The sequence below is a fragment of the Rattus rattus genome, chromosome 9 (genome assembly GCF_011064425.1).
Source record: "Rattus rattus isolate New Zealand chromosome 9, Rrattus_CSIRO_v1, whole genome shotgun sequence".
In the NCBI taxonomy this organism is placed as follows: Eukaryota; Metazoa; Chordata; class Mammalia; order Rodentia; family Muridae; genus Rattus; species Rattus rattus.
Genome location: NC_046162.1, coordinates 37,479,617 through 37,506,307, shown reverse-complemented (window position 1 = coordinate 37,506,307; position 26,691 = coordinate 37,479,617). Strand labels below are relative to the sequence as shown.

Here is a 26,691-nt window from a genome sequence, read left to right as displayed (position 1 = left end):
GAGATAAGGTCTTACTCTGTAGCCTAGGCCTGAAACTCATACTAATTGCTCCAGCCTCAGCCTCCTGAGTGCTGGGGTTATAGACACTCATCCTTAGTGCCTTCAGAGAGTAAAAGCTCTGGAACTGGGGTTGCAGGCATCTGTGAGCCACCTGATGAGGGTGCTTGGAGTTGAACCCTAGATTTCTGGAAGAGCAGAAAAAAAACCCTTAACTGCTAAGATCTTTCTCCAACCCGTTTGCTTTGAGTAACAGGTTATCAAGTACCCCAGCCTGGCCTCAACACCCCCCCCTATATGCCTCAGACTGTCCTCGAACTTGTGATCCTTCTTCCTCCCCCTCCCCAGAACTGGGATTACAGATGTGTGCCACAACGCCTGGTGTAATTGTTTTCGTTCTTTTCCCTCTCAGCTCTTCCTCATCAGAGGGTCCTGAGAACCATCTGTGGCTCCTGGGGATCTCTCCTGCCCAGGCCTCAGGTACTTCTGGTGTGGAGCGCCGCTGGCACCTGCCCTGGCCCGGCCCCGGCTCTGCCCCGGGCCCCGCGCAGGCCCTGCTCTTCCGGCATTTAAGGCGCGCAGCCGGCGCGGCTGCAGCTCCGGGCGATTGAGAGTCACAGCCGGCAGGACGCACGAATCAGGATGGGCTGCAGGCACAGCCGGCACAGCCGCGGCAAGCGCGCGGAGAAGGTACCGGGAGCCCGCACACGGAGGTCTGCCTTGGGGGGCGCTCAGAGGGACGGCAAATGGACAACAGTCGGAGGGGGGCAGGCACGGAGACCCGGGTGCAGGGAAGGGGGGTGCTCTGTCCCCGCCCGTGTCGAGCCAACTCGGCAGCCAGCAGCCAAGTTAACACACTCAGTCCCAGATAAAACTGCAGCTGACCCTGCTGTCCCCGCGGGGAGATGACTGGTGTGTCTGTGGCAGGTGGCCTTCAGTGTAGGGGCCGTCACTGTATGGCGGAGGACGAGACTCTTAACCTTTCTGAGCCTTGAGCTAAGGTCTAAGGCCGGCAGTCTCTGAGTGGTCCAGAGCCATACGGCGCCAGCATCACCTGAGACCTGTTGGAGACAAGCACCCCGGTATGCCCAACGGCTACTAGACACAGCTTGCTTCTTTAACAAGTTTTGCCTGGGATCACGGCACCCTTTAGAGCCTAGGAAGAGGGTCAGGGCTTCCTGCGGTCTCAGAGCGGTGCGTGGGCTGCTCTTAGGGTAACTGGGAGGGGCCAAAGAAGGAGTCGATTTGTAGTCTCCTGCAGCTCTCTCCTCCCTTCCTGTCCCTCCCCCCAGGGCCCTGAAGCTGGGTTAGAGCCCAAGAGACTGACTCAGGTTTCTGCCCCTTGAGGTCTGAAAAGCGTCAGGAGGTCAGAGCCTGGATCCAGGGCCAGAACTCTGAGGACAGCAGGAGGCCCAGAGAAGGGAACAGGGACCTTGGAGTTCTAGTCGTTTGTTCTGTCAGTCTCTCTACTCCTGGTGGGGATGAACAGCCCGTGAACTTAATCAGTCCCCACTGTGAAAATGATTAATTTTGCAATGAACTTAAGCTCATTAGTCTCCCTGTTATCTCTGTTTACCTGTCCCTAACTTAGTGTGTGTGTGTGTGTGTGTGTGTGTGTGTGTGTGTATGTGTGTGTGTGTGTTTTCTCCCCCACCCCCACGTTTTGAGACAGGGTCTTGAGTAGCCCAGGCTGTCCTCAAACTTAATGTGTACCCAAACTGGCCTTACACTTGCCTCTCCAATGCTGGGATTACCATGCCCCATCACAGCAGGCTGGATGTTTTTGTCTAGGATTTTTAGACAAGGTCTCAATATATAGCCTAGGTTAGCCCCAAACTTTCAATTTTAATTAGCCTCCCCAATGTTGAAATTATAGGCCTGCCTACCATACCTGTCTTCTAGTGACTTCTTGATAGTTGCAAAGCCCTTCACTTTTGCTGCCTCAAACAGTCTAGCATGTCTGCCTTAGACCTGTGTGACTTTGCTCATAGTGCCTGTTAGCAAGGCAATGGGCTGCCTTTTGTCTAAGTTTCCACCTGTCCCTAACCCTCCTAGCTGGTGTTTTTGCTTCATTTCCAATGCAGGTGTCAAGCCGTGAGCACCCAGTATATCTTCACAGCCTGCCAATACCCCTGGGAGATGGGACTCTAGAATAGAGGTTCAGGGTCACAAGAGTCAAACCACAATGATGACACTCCCTAAGTATTTTCACTTCCTCTTCTGTGTCAGGAAGGCCCTGGGAACCATATTGAGCTGTGGAATGAAGCTTCCCCCATTACAGGTGTAGACTCTAAGGCTCAGAGAGGATATGAGAGCTGAATGGTAGGATGACTGCCCGGAGAAGGATAGGGGTCTGGAGAGATGGCTTAGTGGTTGAAAGCATTGGCTGTTCTCCCAGAGGACCCAGGTTCAATTCCCAATACCCACAGGACAGCTCACAACCATCTGAAGTTTCAGTACCATGAGAGCCAACACCTTCTGGACTCCGTGCAACCAGCATGCGTGGGACATACAGACACATGCAAGCAAAACACCTATACATATAAATTTTTTAATGTTTTTCTTAATTAAAAAATATAGAACACATACTAGTTGTGTATGGTGGCACACAACTTCAATCCCAGAACTCAGGAGGCCAAGGTAGGTGAGTCTTTGTGAATTTGAGGACAGCCTGGTCTACATACCAAGTACCAGGACAGTCAGGACTACATAGAGAGCGTGTGTATGTATGTGTGTGTGTGTGTGTGTGTGTGTGTGTGTGTGTGTGTGTGTATGCCATCTCACCTTCCACTTCCCACTCCGACCCCCTATATGCATCACATGGAGCAAGTGCTTAGGAATGCAATGAAGGCCAACTGGGAGCCAGGCCAAGGTTTAGCCTGACGTGCCACAGAAGAGCCTCTCTCCGGACTGAGAGGAAGGCTTCTTGGGTGGGGAGTTTGGCAGCAGCCCCCCCCCCGCAATAAAAACCAAGGGCTTAAGGGAAGTCTGAGCTGCAGAAAGGCCAGGATGTGAGGCTTGTGCAGAGTGGGGTGGCCAGCGGCAGTGAAGACAGCTGAGCCTTTACAAGAACCACACCCCCAGGCTTGGGACAGTATCTCTAGGTCAAGGATCCCCCTAGTACCTCTATTGCATTGGCCCAAGGATCTGATGACCTCTGTGCTCTGTGGCTTGGATAACCAGACACTCTAGCCCTTCCCAAGAGGCCTAGCCTGGAGCTAAGTCACTGCTCTCTCAGGACAGGACAGACTGATATCCTGGGGACAGGGGCTGGGGATGTAGCTCAGTGGGTGCTGAGCTAGGATGTAGGATCTTGGTCATTGGGAAAAGCTAAAGGGGAGTCAGATTTCCATTTCTTGTGTGGAAGTAGTTGAGAGATAGATAGACAGACAGATAGGCAGACAGACAGATGAAGGAAGGAAGGAAGGAAGGAAGGAAGGAAGGAAGGAAGGAAGGAAGGATGGATGGGTAGTGAGTTCCTCATTACTAGAGGGGTTCAAGCAGAGGCCAGATGCCATTTGAGTAAGACTAGCAGAGGTTATAGAAGCCCCACATTTACTAGTCCGTTTGGGAAATCTAATCACTGCACTTCAGTAGCAAGTTTAAAAACTTAGAAAGGTAGGAAGAAACTTGGAAACTGCTTCTAAGCTCACCATTCGGAAAGAGCCTCTGCAAAATGCAGTGGATGAAATTCTCAAAGGATTAATAAGAAAGCTTTCTCTTGTTTTGCTTTGCTTTTTTAAAAAGAAACAAACTTAAGCTGGGTGGTGGGGGCACATGCCTTGAATCCCAGCACTCTGCACACATGACTATCAGGTCCCCAGGAGCTGTAGTTATAGAAGATTGTGAGCTGTCCAGCACGAATACTGGGACCTGAACTCCAGTTCTCTGGAAAGCCAGCAAGTGCTCTTAACCACTTCGCTGTCTCTGCAGCCCTAAATCCGAGACAACATTGCCTATGGCTGTCTTCTGGTGTGTATGGCTCTACCGGCAGCATTTTCCCACGTGAAACAGCCTGTGGAAACTTTTTTTAATGGCCACCTAAGGTCCTGGCCATTGTCTTTCCTGTTGAGCCAGTTTGTGTGTGTGCATTGGTCGTTTGTAGCCCTCCACCTTTGACACTTATGGACTTCCTGTGTTTTCCTCCTAACCTGGGTCGCAGTGACTTTGCCCCTATATCAGAAAGAGTTGAGTAAGCAGTGGTCCCTTGGCTGGGACTTGAAGGGATGAGACTGTCGCTGGATAATTGTGTCATGCAGGGGGGGCGGGTGTCCCAGGCACATTTGACCTTTTCCCTGGGGTTGCCAAAGACATACTAGTCAGGGAGCGTGAGAAGAGCTGCCTGCCTGATCATGCCGCAGCCGTTGCTGTACCTTCTGCCCCAGCCAGCAGAGACACATCATACTAGGATGCACATGGCCCCTGCTCCAGCCATCACAGTAGCACTGGCCCTCACACGACCTCTGAGCTAATGTTTTTAACCCAGAAAATGATGCTTTTCATAAGTCATCTCTGGATGGATCCATGTAAGCTCCCATACACAGAGTAATCTCAAAGACTCACGAGGTTCAGCCACATTTCTGTGTTGTACAGTTAAACCTTTCAGCTTAGAATGCACTAGAAAGCTTCCTGGGAGTTAGGGCCCGGGACTGCAGCTCATCTGAGAGAGTTGCTTACTTAGAGCCCTGGGTTCCATCTCCAGGACTGCACAGAACTGGATGTGGTGATGCATAGGAGGCAGAGGTCAGTGAATCTCTGAGTTTGAGGCCAGCCTGGAGTACAGAATGAGTTCTAGAACATCCAGGGCTACACAGAGGAAACCCAATCTCGAAAAACAAACAACCATATAAAAAGATTTCGAGGGCAGCCTGGGCTATACTGTATAACAACCTGACTCAGGAAAAAAAAAGTTCCTAAGAATCATTGCCATTGAGACACACACACACACATACACACACACACCCTTTGGTGTTATGCCTTCTGAGCTCATACACGTCCTTAGTTTTGCTTCTTAAATTTGTGGTTAAACTTACAGGAAGTTAGAATCTCTCCCTCAGAGCCTACCCCGCCCCAGCCTCATGTAAATGCACCCACATTTGCCTTGGTCTGTGGGTGTTATGCTTGAGCCTATGCTTCCTGTCAGCTCGTAGAGTCTACAACTACAGCCTAACATGCTGTTAATTGTACAGGAGAGCTGTTTGACCCCAGCTTGTGCATCTTTGGGTGTTCGAGACTACCCCTGACACGTGTGTTCATAGATCCTACAATGAAAAGAAACCTGCAATCTGCCTGGAAAGGAGATGTCGGGGAGCCTCAAATTTACAATGGTTGAAGCTCGTGGTGAGCAGGCGTGGTGGTATATGGCAATGGTCACAGCACTAGGGGAGTACGAGCGGGCAAGAAGATCAAGAATTCATCCTTACTGTAAAGCAAGTTGGCGGCTAGCCTGGTCTACATGAGATACTGTCTCAAAAACAAACAAAGAAACAAGCAAACGCTAAGCAAAGCCTACCTTAGAATCGTAGGATCACATGCTATAACGCTGAGTGACCACCGTGCAGACTGATACCTCACGAGGATTTAGCTTTCCATCCTCAAGGTCCCATCGTCAGCACTGTGAACCGTCTTCCCAGGATGTGTGGAACACCTCTTAGGACCTGGGGTGTGGCCCACTCCTCAACTCTTTCCTTCTGGGCTCTTATGCTTTTCCCACTGTTCAGTGAGTGCGTTGGCCACTGTTATATTCCAAGAGAGTCTCACACACGGAGTCTCACTATGTCACCCCCGTTGTTCTAGAACATGAGACCCTCCTGCCTTGGCTGACACTTCCAGCTCTACTTCTCTAAGATGTGTGTTATCTGCCCATTGGAGTACCATGCCTGTCCTTTGTGCTGGCTTCTACATTTTCCAATTGCAAATGCCCTGCAAAATGATCTTCTTCGTGTTTAATAAAAGGACTTCTCCTTGTGTGCAGGGACCAGGGAGCACACTCATAGGAGGTGGCAGTTGTGCTGGCATCCTCTCCTCCTAGGGTAGGGGGTTCTCAACCCCTCTGCGCGCAAGCAATGTTTTCACCAGAGACACCTGAGACCATCAGAAAACACCGACATTTACATTACAATTCCTAACTGTAACAAAATTACAGTCATGAAGTGGCAACAAAAAATAATTTTATGGCTGGGGAAGGTCGCCCTGACATGAAGAACTGTAGTAAAGGGTTGCTGCTGCTGTAGATTGCTGTTTGTATGTTCTGCTCCCTCAAGAGTGCCTTGAAATCTTAGTTGGTTGGATAAGGGTAGAGCCTTTGATTGGACAATGGAAGGAAAGGCAGAGCTAAAAGGAAACAGAGAGGAGAGACAGAGGAAGAGACAGGAGAGACAAGATGGGACCAGAAGGAGTGCCGAACCAGAACCCCGTGGCCCTAGTAGCCATAAGTAACTGGGGATTTCGTAGATGGGAAATAGAGTAATGTAGGGTACATTTGCCCGATCTAGGTGTACAGCTTAAATTTATATCAATTGAGTTTTGTGTTCTTTGTGTGAGCATTTTGGGGTTGGAGATTTAAGGTTATAAATCTGGCTAGTTATTGTGAGTCTCTGGTGCTGTCAAGGGGAAGTGTGAGCAGCCGCTGGCTTTCTACAGGCTACCCACAGGTGATGGATGGCCTGGGAAGTGACAGCGGCTTGGCAGCAGCTCACTGTGAGAACCAGGGCAAGACCTCTGCTTGGGGCTGGCCACAGGGGGTCGGCGAGACTGCCATTACCGGTGCCTAGCTGGTTTAGCATAGACTACACTCTATAGGTTGCAGCATTAGGAAAGTTGAGAAGCACTGCCCTGGGCATTTGTCTGTCTGTATATTCTGACCTGGGCTGCTGGGAGGCAGGGTGGTATGAAGGATTCCAGATAAGCAAGTACCTCCCCCTATCCTCTACTCCAGACATACTTCTTCTGTGATGCTTGAACATCCAGGTATGTCAAACCTCCAACCCCCTCCCTGTTCAACGCAAACACAGGACAAGATTGATGGTGGATGGGATAATAAGATGACCTCACTTGATCTCCATCTACAACATACCAAGCCTTGGGTTTCCTATGGTCCAAATGTCTGCTTCCTAATTTCAGAAGCAATGGAACCATTCGTCCCAGGCTCCTGCCACGGTGCCTTTCTTGCCCCAAATGGGCTGTGGCTCTGGAACTCTATCATCCCAATGTTATGTTGCTTCTTGTGTTTTTTTTTTTGTTTTTTTTTTTAGTTACAACAATGAGAAAAGTCACTTAAAAAATGGCTGGACTCGGGGCCTTGCACAATCTCTGCCATTGAACCATGCCCCAGCCTTGTTCAAGCCTTTAAAACCAGTGTATCATAGAACATAATTTGACCATTAAAAATAGAAATAGAGGGGCTGGAGAGATGGCTCAGTGATTAAAAGCATGCACTGCTTTTCCAAGCTCTCAACTCCAGTTAGAGCCAGGAGATCCTTTACCCTCTTCTGGTACCCATGGATACATGCACTCACATCCACATACTAACACACACACACACACACACACACACACACACACACACACTTAAAAATAAAACACATTTAAAAACAAAAACAAAAATAATGTCAGAGGTGGTGGCATTTTATACCCAGCACAAGCAGGTGGATGTCTGTGAGTGAGGCAAACCTGATCTACACAGTTCCAGGCCAGCCCTAGAAAGGAAGAGAGGAAATAAGAAGAAAAGAAGGAAGAAAATTGGACTTGGCAGTTCACACCTGTAATCCCAGCACTTGGGAGGTGGAGGCAGGAGGATCATGTATACAAGTTCATCGTCAACTACCCAGCAAGTTCAAGGCCAGCCTGAGCTACTCGAGATCCCATCTTTAAAATGAAACAAAACAAAAAGATCAAAAAATGGATATAAAGGGCTGAAGAGATAGCTCAGTGGTGAGAGCACTCTTCCAGAGAAACCAAGTTTGATTCCTAGCCCTTGTCTGGTGGCTTACGACCATCTGTAACTTCAATTTCAGGGCATCCGATGCCCTGTGCTGGCCTCTTTAGGCACCAGACACTTGCATGGTGCACAGACGTCTATGCAGGCAAACACTAATATGTGCATGTTTAAAGGTTTTACATTATTTATTTTATGTATATGGGTGCTTTGCCTGCATGTATGTATGTGTATGTGTGTACATGTGTGCCTGGTGCCCAAAAAGTTGAGAAGAGGATGTTGGCTTCTCCAGGAGATGGAGTTACAAATGGTTGTGAAAACCCATGTGAATGCTAAGAATCAAACCCAGGTCCTCTGGAAGAGCAGCCAGTGCTTTAAACCGCTGAGCATCTCTCCAGTTCCTAGAAAAGAATTTTTAAAGAAAGAAACAATCTAGATGCCTCACATTAAGATTAAAAACTAAGTTACCCAGGATATTTTATTTAAGTCACTATAGTTACAATATTCGCAGGCCAATGAATATATAATAAAATATATGAATATATATTATATGCATAATATCTGAGAAATTAAGATATTAGAGACCATACATAATATCCTAGTTCCAAATGTGGTTATGCAGGTAGGTATATCGTATACACTGCCGTATTCCAGGCTTATCCGTGGATCACAGGATCTTACTTTTAACGTTTTTTCTGTATTCTCCGTCACTCCCTCAGCAAATTCTGACTCCTGTGTTAACTGGGGAAAAAATTGCACTGTGAATTAATGCTTAAGTATGAGAAAGTGTCAGGGCCCTCAAGTGTGATGTAGTTCAGTGGCAAAGTGCCTGACAATGTACAAGGCTCTGGGCTGAATTCCCAGTGTCCCAGGAATGCAAAAGAGGGGGATAGGGGAGGGGAGGGGAGGAACTGACTGTGGGGAGCCTGGGGTGTCACTCTGCAGTGAGGGAGGATCTGAGGCAGACTGAGAGGTCTGCCACAGCTCTGCAGGGCCTGTTCCTGCCGTGTTTCTCAGACACACAGCAAGAACTTCCTGAGCCTGAGGCTAGCTCTTTGGTTGACTGAGCTAGTCAGTGTAGGCGCTTTCTACTGTTCTGAGGGAACTGAGGTCTGGGAGCTCGTGTGGTAACACAGTGCTGAGTTTAGGGTTTGAACTCAGAGCTTGGTGTATCTACAACCTCAGTCTTCATCATCGCTTAACTCTACACGGTCTTTGTCTTCGTGGATCTGCTCTGACTGGAGCATATGACTATGCCTTTTTGTTCTCTCTCTCTCTCTCTCTCTCTCTCTCTCTCTCTCTCTCTCTCTCTCTCTCTCTCTTTCTTGTTTGTTTTTGTTTTGTTTTTTTTGTGACAGTGTCACTGTTAGCCCTGGCTGTTCTGGCCTTGAACTCACAGATGACATCCCCCTGCCTCTGCCTTCCGAGCACTGGAATTAAAGGCATGCACCACCACTGCCTGGCTTGTGGGGGTTCATTTTTAAGATTTATTTTTATAAGTGTATGTCTATAGAAGTGAATGCCACATGAGTGCAGGTTCCCATAGAAACCAGAAGAGAGTGTCAGATTCCCTAGTGCTGGAGTTACGGACAATTGTGAGTCACTCGATGTGGGTACTGGGAACTGAAATCTGGTCCTCCGGAAGAGCAGCAAGTACTCTTAACTGCAAGCCTCTCCCCAGCTCTGAGTTCGTCCTATTTTTGTTTCGAACTCTCCATGTAGTTCATGTTGGCCTGGAACCTGCAATTCCCCTACTTTAGCCTCCTGTGTGCTGGGATTATAGGCCTGCAACACCACCCTGTCAAGGTGCAACCTAATTTGAAATGCTTCAGTTTCCTTGTTTGACATAACCAGAGCTTCACAATACTGTTTGTTTATTCTCTGTGTGTGAGTGAGTGTGAGTGTGAGAATGTGTGTGTGAGTGTGTGTGTATGTATGTGTACACATGACACTCAAGTGCAGTACGGAAGACATCATATGACAATCAGTTCTCTCCTTCCATCATGTGGGTCCTGGGAATTGGATTCAGTTGTTCGGTTTGGTAGCAAACTCCTTACCCACTAAGTCATCTCACCTGCCCTACTTTGGCTATTTTTATAAACATCTCACAATCCCTTTACCAAGAAGAAAACCTTTGGGGCTAGAGAGATGGCTCAGTGGTTAAGAGTACTGACTACTCTTCCAGAGGATGTGGGTTCAAGTTCCAGAACCTTCAAAACACTCATACATATTAAATAGATAAATAGGTAAATAAATCAATACTTTAATTAAAAATTTTTTAAGAAAGAAATGAGCCTTTGAGGCTGGTGAGAAGGTTTAGGAGGTAAAGGTGTTTGCCTCCAAAACTAATGACTCCAAGGACTCCTGGTGGAGAAAACTGACTCCCCAAAGTTGTCCTCTGTTCTCCACACATGCACTGTGGCATACACATATGTTCATGCATGCGCACACACGCATATGCTAGCGCACACACAGACACACACACACACACACACAGACAAATAAAAATAAATACATGTATTAAAAAAAAAAAAGGAAAAGAGCCCACGCCCTTGGGGCATTTGTTTTGGGGCACACTGGCCCATCTCACTAAGAGCAGTAATGACAAGATCCAGTCATTGGTGCCGAGGGATTCAATGCTCTCCACACCCACAGCATGACTGGATTGGCTTGTTGCACTCGAGGATGAACTGCGAGAGAAAGAATCACTTCTAGACACACCACTTCTGGCCCGTTGCCTTCCTGCTAATCTGTAGTAGTTGGTTCAAGACCCTCAAGGTCTCTTAGTGGAAGCAGAGGCCTGGAATGATTTAAAGGCACAGCCACTCCATCTCCCTACCTCACTGCATGACCTATGATGACACCTACACATTTGAAGAAGGCACACAGTGAGTGTTTGGTTTGAAACCCTTTTGCCATGGTGGGTATGGCCACACCAATTAATCTCTTCTGGCTGAGACAAAAGATCAGACGTTAAATACAACTACAGTTGAGCCTGGTGGCATTCACCAGTAAAGACTTGAGAGACAGAGGCAGGAGGATCATGAGTTTCAGACCAACCTGAGCTACAGGAGACCATATCTTTTCTTTTTTAATGTAGTTGTCTCTCATATATTATATCCAGACTGCAGTTCCCCCTCCCTCCTCTACTCCCAGTCCCTCCTTCCTCTACACCCCCAATCTATTCCTCCTCTTCAAAAAAGGGCAGGCTCCCATAGATATAAACCAAACATGGCCTATCAAGTTTCAGGAAGAGGCATCTCCCCTCATATTAAAGCTGGGTGAGGCCTTAGGAGGAGCCCAGCAGGAGGGAAAGGGCTACAAAGCAGTCATAAGAGACAAGAGACAGCCCCTGCTCCCACAGTTAGGAATCCCACAAGAAGACCAAGCTATAAAACTATAACATATGTGCAAAGGGTCAGTCCCATGCAGGCTGCCTGGTTGTCAGTTCAGTCCCTGTGAGTCCTATTGGCCCAGGTTCTGTGGATTTTCTTGTGATGTCCTTGACCCCTCTGGCTCCTACAATCCTTCCTCCCCTCTACCATAGGATTTCCCCAAGCTCTGCCTAATGTGCGGCCATGAGTCTCTGCATCTGTTCCCATCTGTTACTCAGGGGAGCTTCTCTGATGACAACTGGGCTAGACATCAATCTCTGAGTATAGCAGAATATTATTGTGATCATTAGGAATCAGCTCATTGACTTTTTTTTGCCAGTCCTGTTTGGTTCTATCCTAGGTCTCTGGGCTATCCAGCCTCTGGGTCCTGTCCCTCCAGGCAGTGTTAGGGGTAGACCCCTTCTCATGACAAGGGTCTTGAGCTAGACAAGTCATTGGCTAGCCACCCCCACAATTCGTGTGCCACCTTTATTCCGACATATTTTTTAGGCAGGGCAGATTGTAGGTTGAAGCTCTTATAGCTGGAGTGGCATCCCCATTGTATGTAAACTTCAATTCCATTGCTTAACTTGTCAGTTTTATGCCAATACCATGTGGTTTTTTTACTATAGAAATCAGGGGTGGTATTACCTTCTAGAAGTTCTTTTTATTATACGGAATTGTTTAATTGTTTTAGCTATCCTGGGTTGTTGTTTTTTTCTTTCCATATGAAGTTGAGTATTGTTTTTTTCAAGGATTTGTAGGGGAATTTTGATGGGGATTGCATTGAATCTGTGGGTTGCTTTTGGCAAGATGGCCACTTTGACTATGTTAATCCTACTGATCCCATGAGCATGGGAAGTCTTTCCAGCTTCTGATACCTTCTCCAATTTCTTTCTTCAAAAACTTGAAGTTCTTGTCATACAGGTCTTTCCATTGCTTGGTTAGAGTTACAGTAAGATTATTTTATATTGTTTGTGTCTATTGTGAAGGGTGTTGTTGCCGCGATTTCCTTCTCAGCCTGTTTCTCTTCTGTATACAGGAAGGCTGCTGATTTTTGTTGTTGTTGTTGTCAGTTCATCTTGTATCCAGCTACTTCACTGAAGGTGTTTATCAGCTAGGAGTTCCAAGTAAAATCTTTGGGGTCACTTCTGCATACTATCATATCATCTGCAAAAGCGATATTTTGACTTCCATTCCAATTTGTATCCTGCGGTCTCCTTTAGTTGCCTTATTGCTCTAGCTGGAACTTCAGGTACAGTATTAAATAGATGTGGAGAGAGTGGGCAGCCTTGTCTTGTTCCTGATTTTAGTAGAATTGCTTTGAGTTTCTCTCCATTTAATGTGATGTTGGCTATTGGCTTGCTATATTTTGCCTTTATTGTGTATCCCTTTGTGTCCCTGATTTTTCCAAGACTTTCGTCATGAAGGGATGTTGGATTTTATCAAAGGCTTTTCAGCATCTAATGAGACCATATCTTAAAAAAAATGCATGGAGCTATAGAGATGATTTGCCAGCTCCTGGGAATAAAATACCTTCTTCTGGTCCTCAGAAGCACCCGTATGCATGCGGTTTACACACACACACACACACACACACACACACACACACACACACACACATAAATAATAAAAATAAACAGTCTGGGTATAAGGGCACTTGATGACTTGAGTTCAACCCTTAGGACTCACATAGTGGAGGGAAAGAACTGACTTGTACAGGTTGACCTCTGGCCTTCACACATGTGTGAGAGAAACACACGCCCACAGTTGCTAAATAAAGTGTCCAGTGATTTTGCGAAACACTTTTGGGGTGTAGCTCACTGGTAAAACACTTGTCTGGCATGCTGGGAGATGTTAGGAGAGATTTTTAAGTCTATCCAGAATAGATAATGCGTATGAGATCAGAGGTCCTTATGCACTGGCAAAGGCTTGAAAATTTATCTAGAAATGAAGCACAAACGAAGTCTAATGCACTGATCGGGCTGCGTGAATCAGGGGTCAAGGTCGTGGATCATAAGGAAAAGTGGTACAGGAAATTCAGAGTAAAGCCAACTCAAGCAGCCAGGCCCAGCAATTCCTGTTCCCCCTTCCTAGCTCATTCTCCCGCCCTTTCTATCCCTTCTGCCTGTTTCCTCCCTTGCTGTGGAAGCAGTAAGGAAAAGCTTAGGCAGGTGTACATGTGTTTTCTTAACAGTATCTAGCCTGAGGTCTTTAACTGTACATAGGAAATATAGCCAGAATCAGTCTTCAAAGTTCTGAAGTTTTGAATCTCTGCAGATGAAGCTGCATAGTTCAAAACCGATTGTTTCATTACATTGGGCGGCTTCTGTTTGTTTGTTTGTTTGTTTATTTGTTTGTTTGTTTGTTGCTTTGAGAGGGTCTCATGTACCCTAGGCTCAAACTCACTGTGCTACCAAAGTTGACTTTGAACTTCCGGACCTCCTGTCTCTACTGTCCCAGTACTGGGATTACATATATCTGGCTTTAAATGGGTGGCTTTAAAAAAATGTTTATTTTTGTTTTTATCTGGAGCGTTGGGCATGGGGGAGATGCTCTCATGCTTAGGGGTGCCCACGGAGGGCAGAAGAGGGCCTCCAATCCCCAGGAATTGCCAAGCAGATGCTAGAAATTGAACCCAGGTTCTCTGGAAGAACAGTCAGTGCTCTTAACCACTGAGCCATCTCCCTAACTTCCCAGAGTAGCTTTTTGAAAGAATTGTGGGAGCCAATGAGAAAACACAGTATGTGAAGGTTCCGCTGCCAAGGCTGAAGACCTGAGCTTGGTTCCCAGAGGCCAAGGGATAAGGGAAGAAAAGCCATTCCACAAGCTACTTGATCTCCTATGTGCACACTCACATGCACACAGGTGCGCACAAATAAATTAAAGTGATTTTATTTTAATGATGTTTTATTTGTGTATGGGAAGGGGTACGTGCATGCTGCACTGCACATGTGAAATCAGACCATGACCTGCAAGAGTCAGGCTTCTCCTTCCTCCATGTGTGGGTCCCGGGGACCAAACTCGGGTTGTCAGGTTTAGTGGCAGGAGACTGTACCCATGGAACCATCCTATAGCCCAGTAAATGATATTTTAAAGTATAAAGTAAGGGGCTGGGGAAAGGACTCAACGGATAAGGCATCTGCCACGCAATCGTGAGGACCTGAGTTCAGAAACCACGTAAGGACAGACTTGGTGGCACACATCTGTCATCTCACCACTCCTGTAGTGAGATGAGAGACAACAACAGGAGAAATTCTGGAATCTTACGGGCCAGCCAGCTTGGAGGATGCAGCAGAGATAAGACCCTGTCTCAAACCAGTTGCCAGGTGAGGGCTGACACCTCTCACCTTCACATAACCCGTACACACCAAAAAATAAATAAATAAATAAATAAAAATTAAGATTTATTTTCACACACGTGCTCCCATGCACGTGCATGAACGCACGGCTGTCTGTAGAGGCAAGAAGAGGGGATCAGATCCCCTGCAGTGGAGATACAGGAGGATGGGAGCTACCAGGGTTGGGTGTTGGGTGCTGGGAATAGAACTCAGGACCTCTGGAAGAGCAGGGAGGACTCTTAGCCACTGAGCCATCTTTCCAGTCCCGTGAAGACTCTTTTAAAAGAATGTCTTTTGGGCTCTGTTGGTTTAGGCAAACACATCTCAGGGAACTGTAGACAAGGAGAGTGTTGCCTCAGATAGCGCCAGGAAGGCAGGGACTCATGACCTGCAGAATGCATCAAAATATTGTTTGCTTAGATGAACTTACCAGAAACTCACTTCTTCTACAATGGTGAGTCAGATGTGCGCCTCTCTAGGACTGCAGTGTGTTTTGATAACATAACTGTCCTGATGTTGCTGGTCCCACCACTGACCTACAGAATCCTTAACTGTGGACTCTCTTGTATGACGGAGCACTAGCGCCGGAGGGTAATGGAGCTCCCCCTGAACACACAGGCTCTTCTGGGACAGTTGTGATAAACTCTATCATCTGAATCTCGCCCTTCTCAGAGTGCAGTGGATCCGCCACACGTCTCAGGTGTGAGACAGTGAGACTGCTGCAAGTGGTCAGCCTGGAGAGACAGTGCCACTATTCTCCAGTCTCTGTGGGCACGCCAGGGACCTCACTCGTGGGACCCCAGATGAGGGACTTGAGACCAAGAGGCAGAAGTGACTTGTAACTTTTAGAACTTGAAGCAGCATGAAAAATGGGGTGCTTCATGTAGACCAGCAGAGGCCAGTCCTGCCCTGTGGAAGAAACATCAGCAATACAAGACTCCTAGGACCTTTCTACCTAGGCAGTCTTCTGGTAACTTCTCTGCACCTTAGGATGACAGGACCTCTTAGGCTTGCTATGTCTCAGATGGCTTCTGCCCTGCCTCACCGTCTTTCCCCTCAGTCATAGAGGAGGTGGGGTACTAATCACCCAGTTCCAAGGAGCCCCAGGCTGTATGTAGTGGGCTGTTGAGAGACGGTGTGCTTTAGCCCGTCCGATCTCAAGCCTGACCTACTCTTCACTCTAGGTGGAAGAGACACAGACAGAACTTCTGGAGACACTGGACAAAGAGGGAAGGATCCTGGCAGGAAGGCATGAGGAGACTGGGCAAGGTGAGAAGTGGAGAGGCCCCGGCAGCTCCTTTCGGATTCAGAGGGGGTGATGGAATTTTCCTTGGGATGTGCCTTTGACATTCTGTCACCATGCCTTGCTTTCCTTTATTTGAGCATCCTCCCCCTCACACCCGTTCTTCTTTCCTTTTAAAAGCATCTTGAGGAAGTCTACCCACCTTACGTGGGGCATACCAGCATACATCGATAATCCCAGCAGCTGGGAAATGGTAGCAACAGGAGAGTCAGGACTCAAGGCAAATCTATTTTTACACACAAAGCGCAGGTCAGTTTAGGCTACCCCAAACCACGTCTCAAAAAGGGAGGGGATGAGGATCTAGAAAACCTATACAAATGTTCACTTTCTTACAACCACCTTCAGTTCATACAATGATGGTACCTAAAACTTATGGCTAGGATGAGGCCGGGGAGGCGGTTCAGTGGGTAAAATGCGTAAAGCACAAGTGCCAGGACTGGAGTTCAGATCCCCAGAACCCATGTAAAGATGGGCCACAGTGTGCGTCCATTCTGCTCTCATATGGTGAGATGGGAGGTGGAGACAAGAGAATCCCCAGAATCTCACTGGCCAACTAACCTACTGTATGCAGTGGCACACAAGGTCAGCATCAGGTTAGCCTCTGACCTCTGCATGTGTCTGTGCTCAACACATACACATATACATGCACACACTACACTCACCATATACACACACAAACATAAAAGAAATTATGTCTAGGATAGTCAGGCATGGCTCATGGCCATGTGATTCCATTACACACGAGGCTAAAGGTAAGAGGCCAGTGAAGTTTGAAGCCAGTCTGGGCAACATCGTGAGTTACAAGCCAACTGAGAGACACAGCAAAAACTGGTCTTTAAAACAATGAAGCAAAACCTGGAGTGATGGCTCAGCAGTTGATACTGTATCTTACTCTCCCAGAGGACCTGAGCACCCACATCTGTAAGTTTACAACCACCTGTAACTCCAATTCTGACGGCCCTCTTGTGGCTTCCACAGGTATTGCAGTTATATACATAAACCCCCACACAGACAGACGGACGGACAGACACACACAGACACTAAAAACTAAGGGTTTTTTTTTTTTATTAAATAGAGTTTTGTCACATTAATAGTTTTTAAATAACTTACAATTAAAATGACCAAGTTCATGTATACTTATTTTTCCAGATTGGCAAAACACACATACAACATTGGTATGTGTGACACTGGTGACATTAAGCACACTTACAATCCACTAAGTGCATTGTAAATGCAATCATTACTACTACTCAGTTCAAGAACATTCTTCTCCTCACCCCAAAAAGAAACACCCAGCAGTAGTCACTCCTTATCTTCCCACCAGCCTTTGGCAACTGCTAACCTGTTCTCTGATTTCATGGCATCAGACTCATATAAATGACATTAGACAGCCTAGCTTACTTCACCCAACAAGATGCTTTCATGTTACAACATACATCTGGACTCCATTTCTTTTTTATGGCTGACTAATACTCCACTGAATGGACGTACCATACTTTACTTATTCATCATGGATATTCAAGCTGTCTTTACCTCCAGCCACTATGAATGGTACCACTAGCCCAAGTACTTACTTCAACAGGTGTTTTTTTTTATTTCATCTCTCTTTACATGTAGAAGGAAAATGTGATATTTCTATACTTAACCTTCAGAGAAACTCCCAAACTATTTTCCCATAGCAGCTATCCTACTTCATGCTCTTCCCAGTAAGGTGTGAAGGTCCCAGTGGCTCCCCAGCCTTGTGAATGTGTATTGTTTGCCCATTTCTGTCATCACTGTGGTGAGCACAAAGTGGCATCTCATTGTGCGTGTCTTGTTTGGTTTTGTTTTCTTGTTCATTTGCTATTGTTTGAGACATTAATCTCACTGTGTAACCCTGGCTGGCCTGGAACTTACTAATTGCCCAGCCTGGCTTGCAGCTTGCAATGATTCTCCTGCCTCAGCCTCCTGAGTGTTGGAATTAAAGGCATGTGCTACCACACCCAGCCAATGTGTTTGCTTTTAAGACTGGATATCACTAAGTCAACCAGCCTAGTTTCAGCCTCCTAAGTACTGGAGTGACAGGAGCATAACACCGTGCCTGGTTTATTGAACTTTTGATCTGCATTTCTATAACTACTAATTGGTTGACATATTTTTGTGTACTGTTAGCATTTATATAGATACTTTAGGAAAGTTATGTACGTTTTAACAGCATTAAAATTGACATTGAAAATATACAGAACAATAATTCCAGAATTATTATTTTTGGTTTTTTTTTTCAAGACAGGGTCTTGCTATGTAGCTCTGGCTACATAGTAACTGGAAACATTGTAACTAGGACAGAAGTCTAAACAAGTCCTAGAACTCACTATGTAGACCAGGCTAGCCTTGAACTGGCAGAGATCTGCCTGCCACATACCTGGCTCCAAATTGCTTCCTTTGTAAACTTTCATGATCATACAGCATTCGTGTATAAATTTTATATCTTGTTCTTTAAAATATTTGTGTATATGTATATGTGTGGACCCATGTGCATGCAGTACCCTCAGAGGCAAAAAGAGGGCATCAGATTCCCTGCAGCTGGAATTACAGAAGATTATGACTTGTGCTCACTGAACTCTGGTCCTCTGTAAGAGCAGCAGATGCTCTTGACCCTGAGCCTCCCTCTAGCCCTTGTTTTTTTTCATTTAACAATGTAGCAAGCATGTTACCAAGAATAGCTACAAAAATGAAGGCTACCATAATCCAGCACTCAGGAAGCTGAAGCCGAAGGATGACAGGGAAATTGAAGCCAGCATGGCTACAAGGTAAGGCCATGTCTGATGGGAAAAGCAAGTTTAGACAATAACCCCTGTGTGTTTGCTCAGTTCCTGCAAGTCTAGAAATCTAGATTTGGTCCTTAAAAGTGGACCTTTTCATGAAGATTTGCTTCCCCTTTGGCATTCAATCCTTCTTCCCAGAAACATAGTAACTAGGACAGAGGTCTGAACAAGTTTCAAACCCTTGAAACATTGTAATATTGGCACAGAATGTTTGGCAATAGAATTTGAATCCCTGGAGGGCAGCTGACATTAAGTTCAGCATCTGGTCAGTGTCTAAGATCCACCGTCTCTACCTACATGGGAAAATCTGTGGACACTGGTTTAATAATATTTAGTACAATAAATATACAGATGCCAAGTGACCCACTATGAAGCCCAGGAGCATGCCAATTTAATCTTCCTGGTAGTCAGAATTTCGTCCTATTTTTCTGCTTTCTTTTTCCCCCCATATAGTGTATGTATGTGTGTGTGTGTGTGTGTGTGTGTGTGTGTGTGTGTGTGTGTGTGTGTGTGTGTGTGTGTGTGTAGGTGAGTGCATACCACAGCACATGTGTTATGTGGAGGTCCGAGGACTCCTTGTGGGAGTCAGTTCTTGGGTCTTGGGTATCAAACTCAGATCATCATAGGGAGGCCTTACTTAACCCAAGCAATGGCATTTTTGTTGCTGTTGGTTGGTATCATTGTTTGAGGCAGATCTCACTGTGTAGCCTTAGCTGACCTGGAACTTGCTATGTAAACCAGGCTGGCCTCAAACTCCTTGAGAACTTCCTGACTTACCCTCCCAAGCACTGGGATAAAAGATGTGTGTTTTGGTTTTGGTTTTTTTGTTTGGTTGTTTGGTTGATTGGTTGGGTTAGGTTTGGGTTCGTTTGGGGTCTGTTTCATTTTGTTTTGTTTTTTTGAGACAAGGTTTCTGTCTTAGTTTGGGTTTTACTGCTGTGAACAGACACCATCACCAAGGCAAGTCTTATAAATGACAACATTTAATTGGGACTGGCTCACAGGTTCAGAGGTTCAGTCCGTTATCACCAAGGTGAGAGTGTGGCAGCATCCAGGCAGGCACGGTGCAGGCTGAGCTAAGAATTCTCCATCTTCATCTGAAGGAAGCCAGGAACAGACTGGGCATCCTCAGGCAGCTCGAAGGACGGTCTCCAAACCCACCCCCACAGTGACACACCTACTCCAACAAGGCCCCACCTTCTAATAATGCCACTCCCTTGGCTAAACATATGCAAACCATTACAGTCTCTACAACCTAGGCTAGCTTTGAACTTCTGGTGATCCCCCTATCTCAGCCTTCCAACTACTGGGATTACAGGTATGAGCCGCCGTATCTGGCTATGAGCTCTCTCTCCTATGATGCTGCTCTCTATGGCCCTGGCCTTGGGCTGTAATTAATTCCCTCTTCCCATCACCTCTGTTACATTTCACTGCCTACTCATTGATTCACTATTTCTGAACGATCAGTCAGATTAGATGGGGTCCCAACGGGGTCTGTGGGAAGGGGGAGTGGTAAGTAAGTCTTACCAGACCCATTGTGGGATGGGCCAATCTTCAGCACTCTGTGCTGCCTACCTGAGAAGACCTGGTCTCTTTCCCCTGGGTCCTGCCCTTACAGACAACCAGGTAGAACTTCTTCGTCCCACTTCACAGCTGAGGGTAATGACTTTGAGTCACTTGCTATCATCCTCTAACAGTCTCTCTGTCTTGAAGAGAGGAGGCAGAACTTTGGGGATTCCTGCCACAGGCTCTGTCCTTTTTGTGATTCCATGACCCAGCCTCAAGTGTACACCTGTCCCCTGGCCTGCTGCAGCAGGATGCCATTATGCCTGCTACAGGGTCTTTGCACCTGAGCTTCAGGAGCATAGTGCCCTCCTGCTCTGGTGGGGATCACTCTCTCCCAGGAGGAGATGTTTCTGTTTCCCAGGGATTTGTTAAGCACTACAAATGTTTTCTCTATCTCCGGTCCTGCGTTCTTTCCATAGCTGGGATGAAATGCTTTCACCAGGAGCAGATTGGAGAGAAAGGGGTTTATATTGGCTTAAATTTCTAGGTCACACTCCCATCATTGAGAGAAGTCAGGCAGGAACTCAAGGCAGGAACCTGGAGACAGGATCTCTGGAAGAATGCTGATTGCTAGCCTGCTCACTGGCCCTCACTTACCTGTGCTTAGCTAATTTCTTACCACCTGCCCTACCACAGTGGGCCGAACCCTCCCACATCGATTGGAAGTCAGTGCTCTGTAGATTTACTCACAGGCCAATGTGGTCCTGCCAATTCCTCAGTTGAGGCTTTCTCTCTCTCTCTCTCTCTCTCTCTCTCTCTCTCTCTCTCTCTCTCTCTCTTTCTCTCTCTCTCTCTCTCTCAAAGATTTATTTATTTTATATAAGCACACTGTCACCGTCCTCAGCTACACCAGAAGAGGGCATCAGATCCCATTACAGATGGTTGTGAGCCACCATGTGATGTGGTTGCTGGGAATTGAACTCAGGACCTCTGGAACAGCAGTCAGTGCTCTTAACCACTGAGCCATCTCTCCAGCCCCAGGTTCCCCCTTCTTAAGTGGCTCTGGACTGTATCCAGTTGATAATAAACTCTAGCCAGCACAGCTCATGAGCCAGCGTGGGAAAGAGAAAGATGAAGAAGACGATTGCTCAGCTCCTGGGTCCTGTAAGCCCTATGTGATCATCAGAACCTTCTATACTAGAAGAACTAGATGGAGGCTTTGGGAGAAAGTGAGTTTATAGAGCTCTCCTTTCTTCACAGTCCAGCAGACATCGAATGCACAGGAGAAAGATGCTCTTAGTGACTGCGTCCTAGAGGCCAAAGCCTCATTGCAGGTGAGAAGGGTCTGGCCATTTGGGTGTGGGAAATGGAGAAATCACAAGGAAGCCATGTGGGCCACCTCCCCACCAAGTAACCAAAAATGATGCCTAGATTATAGGGGACTGAAGCACTTGCTTTCCATGTGTCCTGGCCCTTTGATGTGATGACCAGATAGTTGGTTAAGGGGCCTTGGCTTGCAAGTAAGATTGGCCTCCTTCTCTGTGGTGGTTATCTGCTTTGGGTGTTATGGGAGAGGGGTTACTAATTAATTTTATCATTATGTCATTTTATGTTTATGTTTTTGTCTGTAAGTGTGTCTATGCATCACTTGTCCGTCTGGAAAGAGCTATAGGCAGCCATCATGTGAGTGCCGGGAACTGAACTGAGGTCCTCTGGAAGAGAAGGCGGTGTTGAGCCATATCCCCAACGCATCAGCTTTCTTCTTAATTGTCAACTTGACATAACCTAGAATAGCATGGGAAGGAAGTCTTAATGAGTAATTGTCTGCACTGACAATTGTCCTGTCGGGTATTGTCTCAATTAAGCTAACTGGGAAGACCAGCCTGATGTGGACAACACCCAATCCCCAGGGAATTCAGAGGGGTCCAGAACTATGCCAGGGTGGGGAGGTCACACTGAGCACAACCAAGCAAGCGAGTGACCAAGTATACATTCATTTCTCTGTGTGTCTATTTATTTACTGTGATTGTGCTGTTTAATGTTCCTGCCTGTGGGGAGGTTGGCTTCCCCACAATGATGGACAGGACTCAAGCTGAAATGAGTCCTCTTTGGCCCCTGAGTTGCTTTGTGTTGGGGTGTTTTATCCCAGAGCAACAGAGAGGGAAGTAGAGCACTTTCCAAGGACTGTCAGGAGGATCTTGGAGATGGCACAGACTGAAGGCATTCTGAGAGACTTCCCAGAGGGGTGGTCTACCTGGAAGATGCTTGGGATGCTTCAGTGAGGAATCACAGGAAGAAAGTCCTAAGCAGTATCAAGCGACTTGCTCAAAAGCATGGAGGAAGGGGAAGAAACAAGTTGTCTAAGGAAGTCCAGGAGGCCAAGGGTGAGGAAGGGGGGAGTGTGTGTGGCAAGGGCCATATGGTAGGACTGAGCCTGGGAGCATAGGAAGAGGTAGGACTCTGCCACAAGGAGAATGGCTGAGGAGATCTCTGTCAGAGGAAAGGCATAGAGAGAGAGCATGCCCTGAGATTGGGGTAGGGTGTGATGCTGAGCCACTGCATAGACAAGTAGAGCTCGACATGGCTGGGCTTTGGATATAAGTTGACATTGGTCACCCCAAGAGTTTAGGGATCAGTATTAGTTAGAGTTAACTTTTCTTACTACTCCAATTAAATACCTAACCAAAAGCACCTTCGGGAAGGAAGCATCATGTTGGCTCATGGTTTGAGTCATTCCATTATGGTGGGAAGATGTGGCAGCTGGTTGAGTTGCACCCAGCAGAGAGTGACAGACACTGGTGCACAGCTTGCTCTGCCCTCTTTATTCAGTCCTTGATGCTGGCCCATAGCATTGTGCCACTCAGATTCAAAAAAAAAAATTAAAAAATGATTCTTCCTCTTGTTGACTCTAGATCTTGTAAAGTCATCAATCAGTATCAACCATCACATGTGCCATTAAAAGCTCTACAGTGAGAGGTGGTCCAGGAGTGTTTCAAGACTTAGATGCAATGGATTCAGCCTGCTCTGCTGTGCAGTATATGGTGTAGGCCAGAATCACAATGAAGAACTTTAGCCCTCCTGTTTTTTTCTGGTATAGTAAGAATTACCTTGACAGGCCAGACTCTTTGCTATCTCCCTCCTGCTCCCTTCCCCAGAACACCTGTGCAATTCATGTCCCACCACAAGAGGCCAGACAAGCCAAGATGAACAAGGTGGACGGGTCCATCCTTAGCCGACTCTATAGAAACCACATCCAGGTAGGTATAGAACACTGGCAGACCTTTATTCCTGATGCTATGGGAAGGTGGGCAGGCACAACCCTAGAGAGCAAGCCTCAAACCTGACAACTTCCCTTTCGCAAGAGCCCAGAAGCATGAGAGTCCTCAATTCACACTGAGAGAAGCAGACAAATGGTGGAGCACACAGCTCTATATAGGGTCCAGAGAGAACTTGGGGCAACTAGCCAACCTGACACAGGGGGGTAGCATGTCAGCCTACCAAACTACAGCTGTGTGCCTACCAGGCACATGCCTCAGAGAGTGCCCCTGGGAGGAGATCCGAGAAATAAATGCAGCATGACCATGAAATCACACAAGACCAATGCAGTGAGCTTCTGGGAGGTTGGGGAAAAGAGAGGACTCATGTCCCTCCACACTGATTGATGGGGCCCTTTGGTGTCCTTCTCTAGGATTATGGGAGCCCTGGCCCATTCTGGGAGCAAGAGCTGGAGAGTCTACACCATGTTATTGAGATGAAGAATGAGCGAATTCATGAACTCGAGAAGCAGCTCTTCCTCCTGGAGATGCTGGTCAGTGCTGGGGCCCCTCACCCCCATCCCTCATCCCTCCCCTGCCAGCTTGGCTCTGCCACTCTTGAAGGAGTCAGTCACCTGACTCCTGTCATTTCTTAGGCCCTCAGGTTGCTGCAACTAGAGCAGCACTGGGCCCCAGCAGCCTAGCTCCTCAGGAAGGGTGACAGCCATCACACTGCAGGCAGAGGCTAAGAAAGGAGGTGAGGCCCACAGGCCAGGCAGACAAAGAGGCTAGCCTTAGTAATGGTGAACTGGGGAGCTAGGCTTCCATTTGAAGACCCAGAAATGAGGTCTCAGAACCCTGGGCCAGCATTACTCTTAGGATCTGTCAAATGTGGATTTGGTTTGTTTGGGTTTTTATTTAGTTGGTTGGTTGGTAGATAGATAGATAGATAGATAGATAGATAGATAGATAGATAGATAGATAGATAGATAGATAGATAGATTTTGTGTATGTATGGGTGGTGTGTGTTTGCCATGGCATACATGTAGAAGAAGTCAGATGACAACTTATAGGAGTAAGTTTTCTCCTTTCACCATGCTGGTTGCTGGAATTGAACTCAGATTGTCCAGCTTGGCAGGAAACACCCTTTGTCCCCAGCCACCTCTTTTTAAAACCCTTTTTAAAGAATTATTTAAGGTTTATTTTTATTTTGTGTGTGTGAGAGCTTTGCCCACATGTATGTCTGTGTGCCACATGAACATGGGATCCAATGCACATCGGATCCAATGAACTGGAGTTACAGACAGTTATGAGAAGCCATGTGGGTGCTGGGAATCAACCCGGGGTCCTCTTCATGAGTAGCCAGCATTCTTAGCCACTGAGCCATCTCTCCAGGCCTGATTGAGCCATCTTACCAGCCCTGGGTTTTTTTTTTTTTTTTTTTTTTTTTGCTTTGCTTTTAACCCTCTACAGTAGCAAAAGCCAAGTGGACAGTCCATCTTAACTCTGACCTTGTTTCCAGTTGGCTTCTTGCTCCATAAAGTGGAATGCCCATCTGGAATGAATCAGTGTCCAGGGGAGAGGTGGTGATGCCCACTGTGCCGAGAGTGAGTGAGCCACTCCATTCCAAGCTCCTTGGTTTGTTACAGAAAGAAAAAAATCTGATCTTAGCGCTGAAAAACACCACCCTGCAGCAGGAGGTTGAGGACCTACAATTCCAAGCTAGGAACAGGTTGGCCATGTCAAGGTAGCTGTCTCCTTCCTCCCATCCCATTCCTTTGGCCAAAACTTCCAGCTGGGAGGGACCTGGTAGAGTCTGGGGACTGGATCGACAAGTGGCCCCAGGACCTGTCTTGGGAACGTGACTCCTCTTTCCTTGGGAGTCGGGAAGCCCAGTGTTTCAACATGAGAAACAGGAAACAGGAAACAGTCTACCTAAGCAGGCATGCGCGGAACAAATCGGTCCTGAGGATTTGTAAGTGAGTGTTGATTATCTCGTGTCATGGGCTGTTGAATGCGTGACATATTTTCTGGTGGAATCCTCCTCTGGATGCCCATTTGCTGGTGAAGAAACCGAAACTCCATGCCACCCAAGGTGACCCAGCTAGGCAGGGAGGCTCAACCTGGAGCCACCCAGAGCTCCGACCTGTGAGGAGTTGACACTTGGACCACAGAGAAAATCACCCCTCACATACAGATAGGCAGCTGGGGTTGGGGGAAACACCTTGGAGAGAGATGATGATGACTCCCCCTCAGGAAGGCTTCCTGAGGGAACCGGTTAGTTCAAGTAATAGTTGCTCCATCAGGCAACCCTTGCTCTGTCTGTACCACAGGCAGCTCCGGAAAGACCTACTTCAGGACCTCGAAAAGGAGTCACAGAATGGCCACTGCTGCAACAGACGGAGAAGCCACTGAATATCTGAGTACTAGAGGCCAGCACCTCCTCCATCTTACCTCGCCCTCTGATACGCTTCAAAGGCCTCTGCCCTCAGTGTAAAGGAAGGAGCAGGGACTGGGCCTACCATGGTTCTGAGACTCACTGCTCCCTCCAAAGACTCTGTGAAAAAGAGAGCAAAAGCCACTCCATTCTTCTCCCAGGATGGATGAGGTGGGGGGTGGGGGTGGGGAGAGCTCCTACAAAGCTGGTGGGGAAACTTGGGGCACCAAGACCACCCCTCGAAGTGCCTTTCCTTAGTCGGCCCAGGGAACAAGCAGGTAGTTATCTCCGTCCCTTTGCTCTGTCCTCATGAGAGCATTCAAGACGTCTCCCATGGCAGCTGGAGCCATTTGTACCATGGGACAAAGAGGGGCAGCCCCAATCCCAGACCATCACCTTTGCTGACAAGTCACCGACCTATCAAGTTCTTAGTGCCACACCCATAACTCTGACTCAGAGAAAAAACGGTAAAAGACACAATTCAAGAAAAAGGAACACAGTATTGTTTTTAATGAGAGGGGTCTCAACACATAGCCTAACCTTGAACTCAAAGTCACTCTGCCTCAGCCTCCTGAGTGCTGGGAACATGGGCACGTACCACCACACCCATCCCGATAAGGGGTTGAATCTGCTATAGAGCTAAGCACTGTTACTATATTTAAGTATATTTATCTAAGGTTTTAATGTGAAAATTAAATTTTTTTTGTTAAAATAAAACTCTATTTTTCATGTCCTTTTC

At 47.0% G+C, this 26,691-nt stretch overlaps 1 protein-coding gene across 1 annotated transcript; it reads left to right on the top strand.

The window, feature by feature from the left end:
• The first annotated feature begins 573 nt into the window (after positions 1-573).
• Ccdc69 (coiled-coil domain containing 69) lies at positions 574-26,691 on the top strand. Its single transcript, XM_032913089.1, has 7 exons — positions 574-687; positions 15,833-15,917; positions 21,522-21,595; positions 23,417-23,518; positions 23,950-24,069; positions 25,165-25,262; positions 25,849-26,691. The coding sequence occupies exons 1-7, from the start codon at positions 640-642 to the stop codon at positions 25,928-25,930; spliced, it is 609 nt and encodes a 202-aa protein (XP_032768980.1). The 5' UTR covers positions 574-639; the 3' UTR covers positions 25,931-26,691.

Bases quoted from the DNA above. Each gene is read 5' to 3' on its own strand.
- Ccdc69 (XM_032913089.1), top strand. From the start codon at position 640: ATGGGCTGCAGGCACAGCCGGCACAGCCGCGGCAAGCGCGCGGAGAAG. The intron at 688-15,832 runs GTACCGGGAGCC...TCTTCACTCTAG, and splicing joins GCGGCAAGCGCGCGGAGAAG to GTGGAAGAGACACAGACAGA. The intron at 21,596-23,416 runs GTGAGAAGGGTC...TCCCTTCCCCAG, and splicing joins AGGCCAAAGCCTCATTGCAG to AACACCTGTGCAATTCATGT.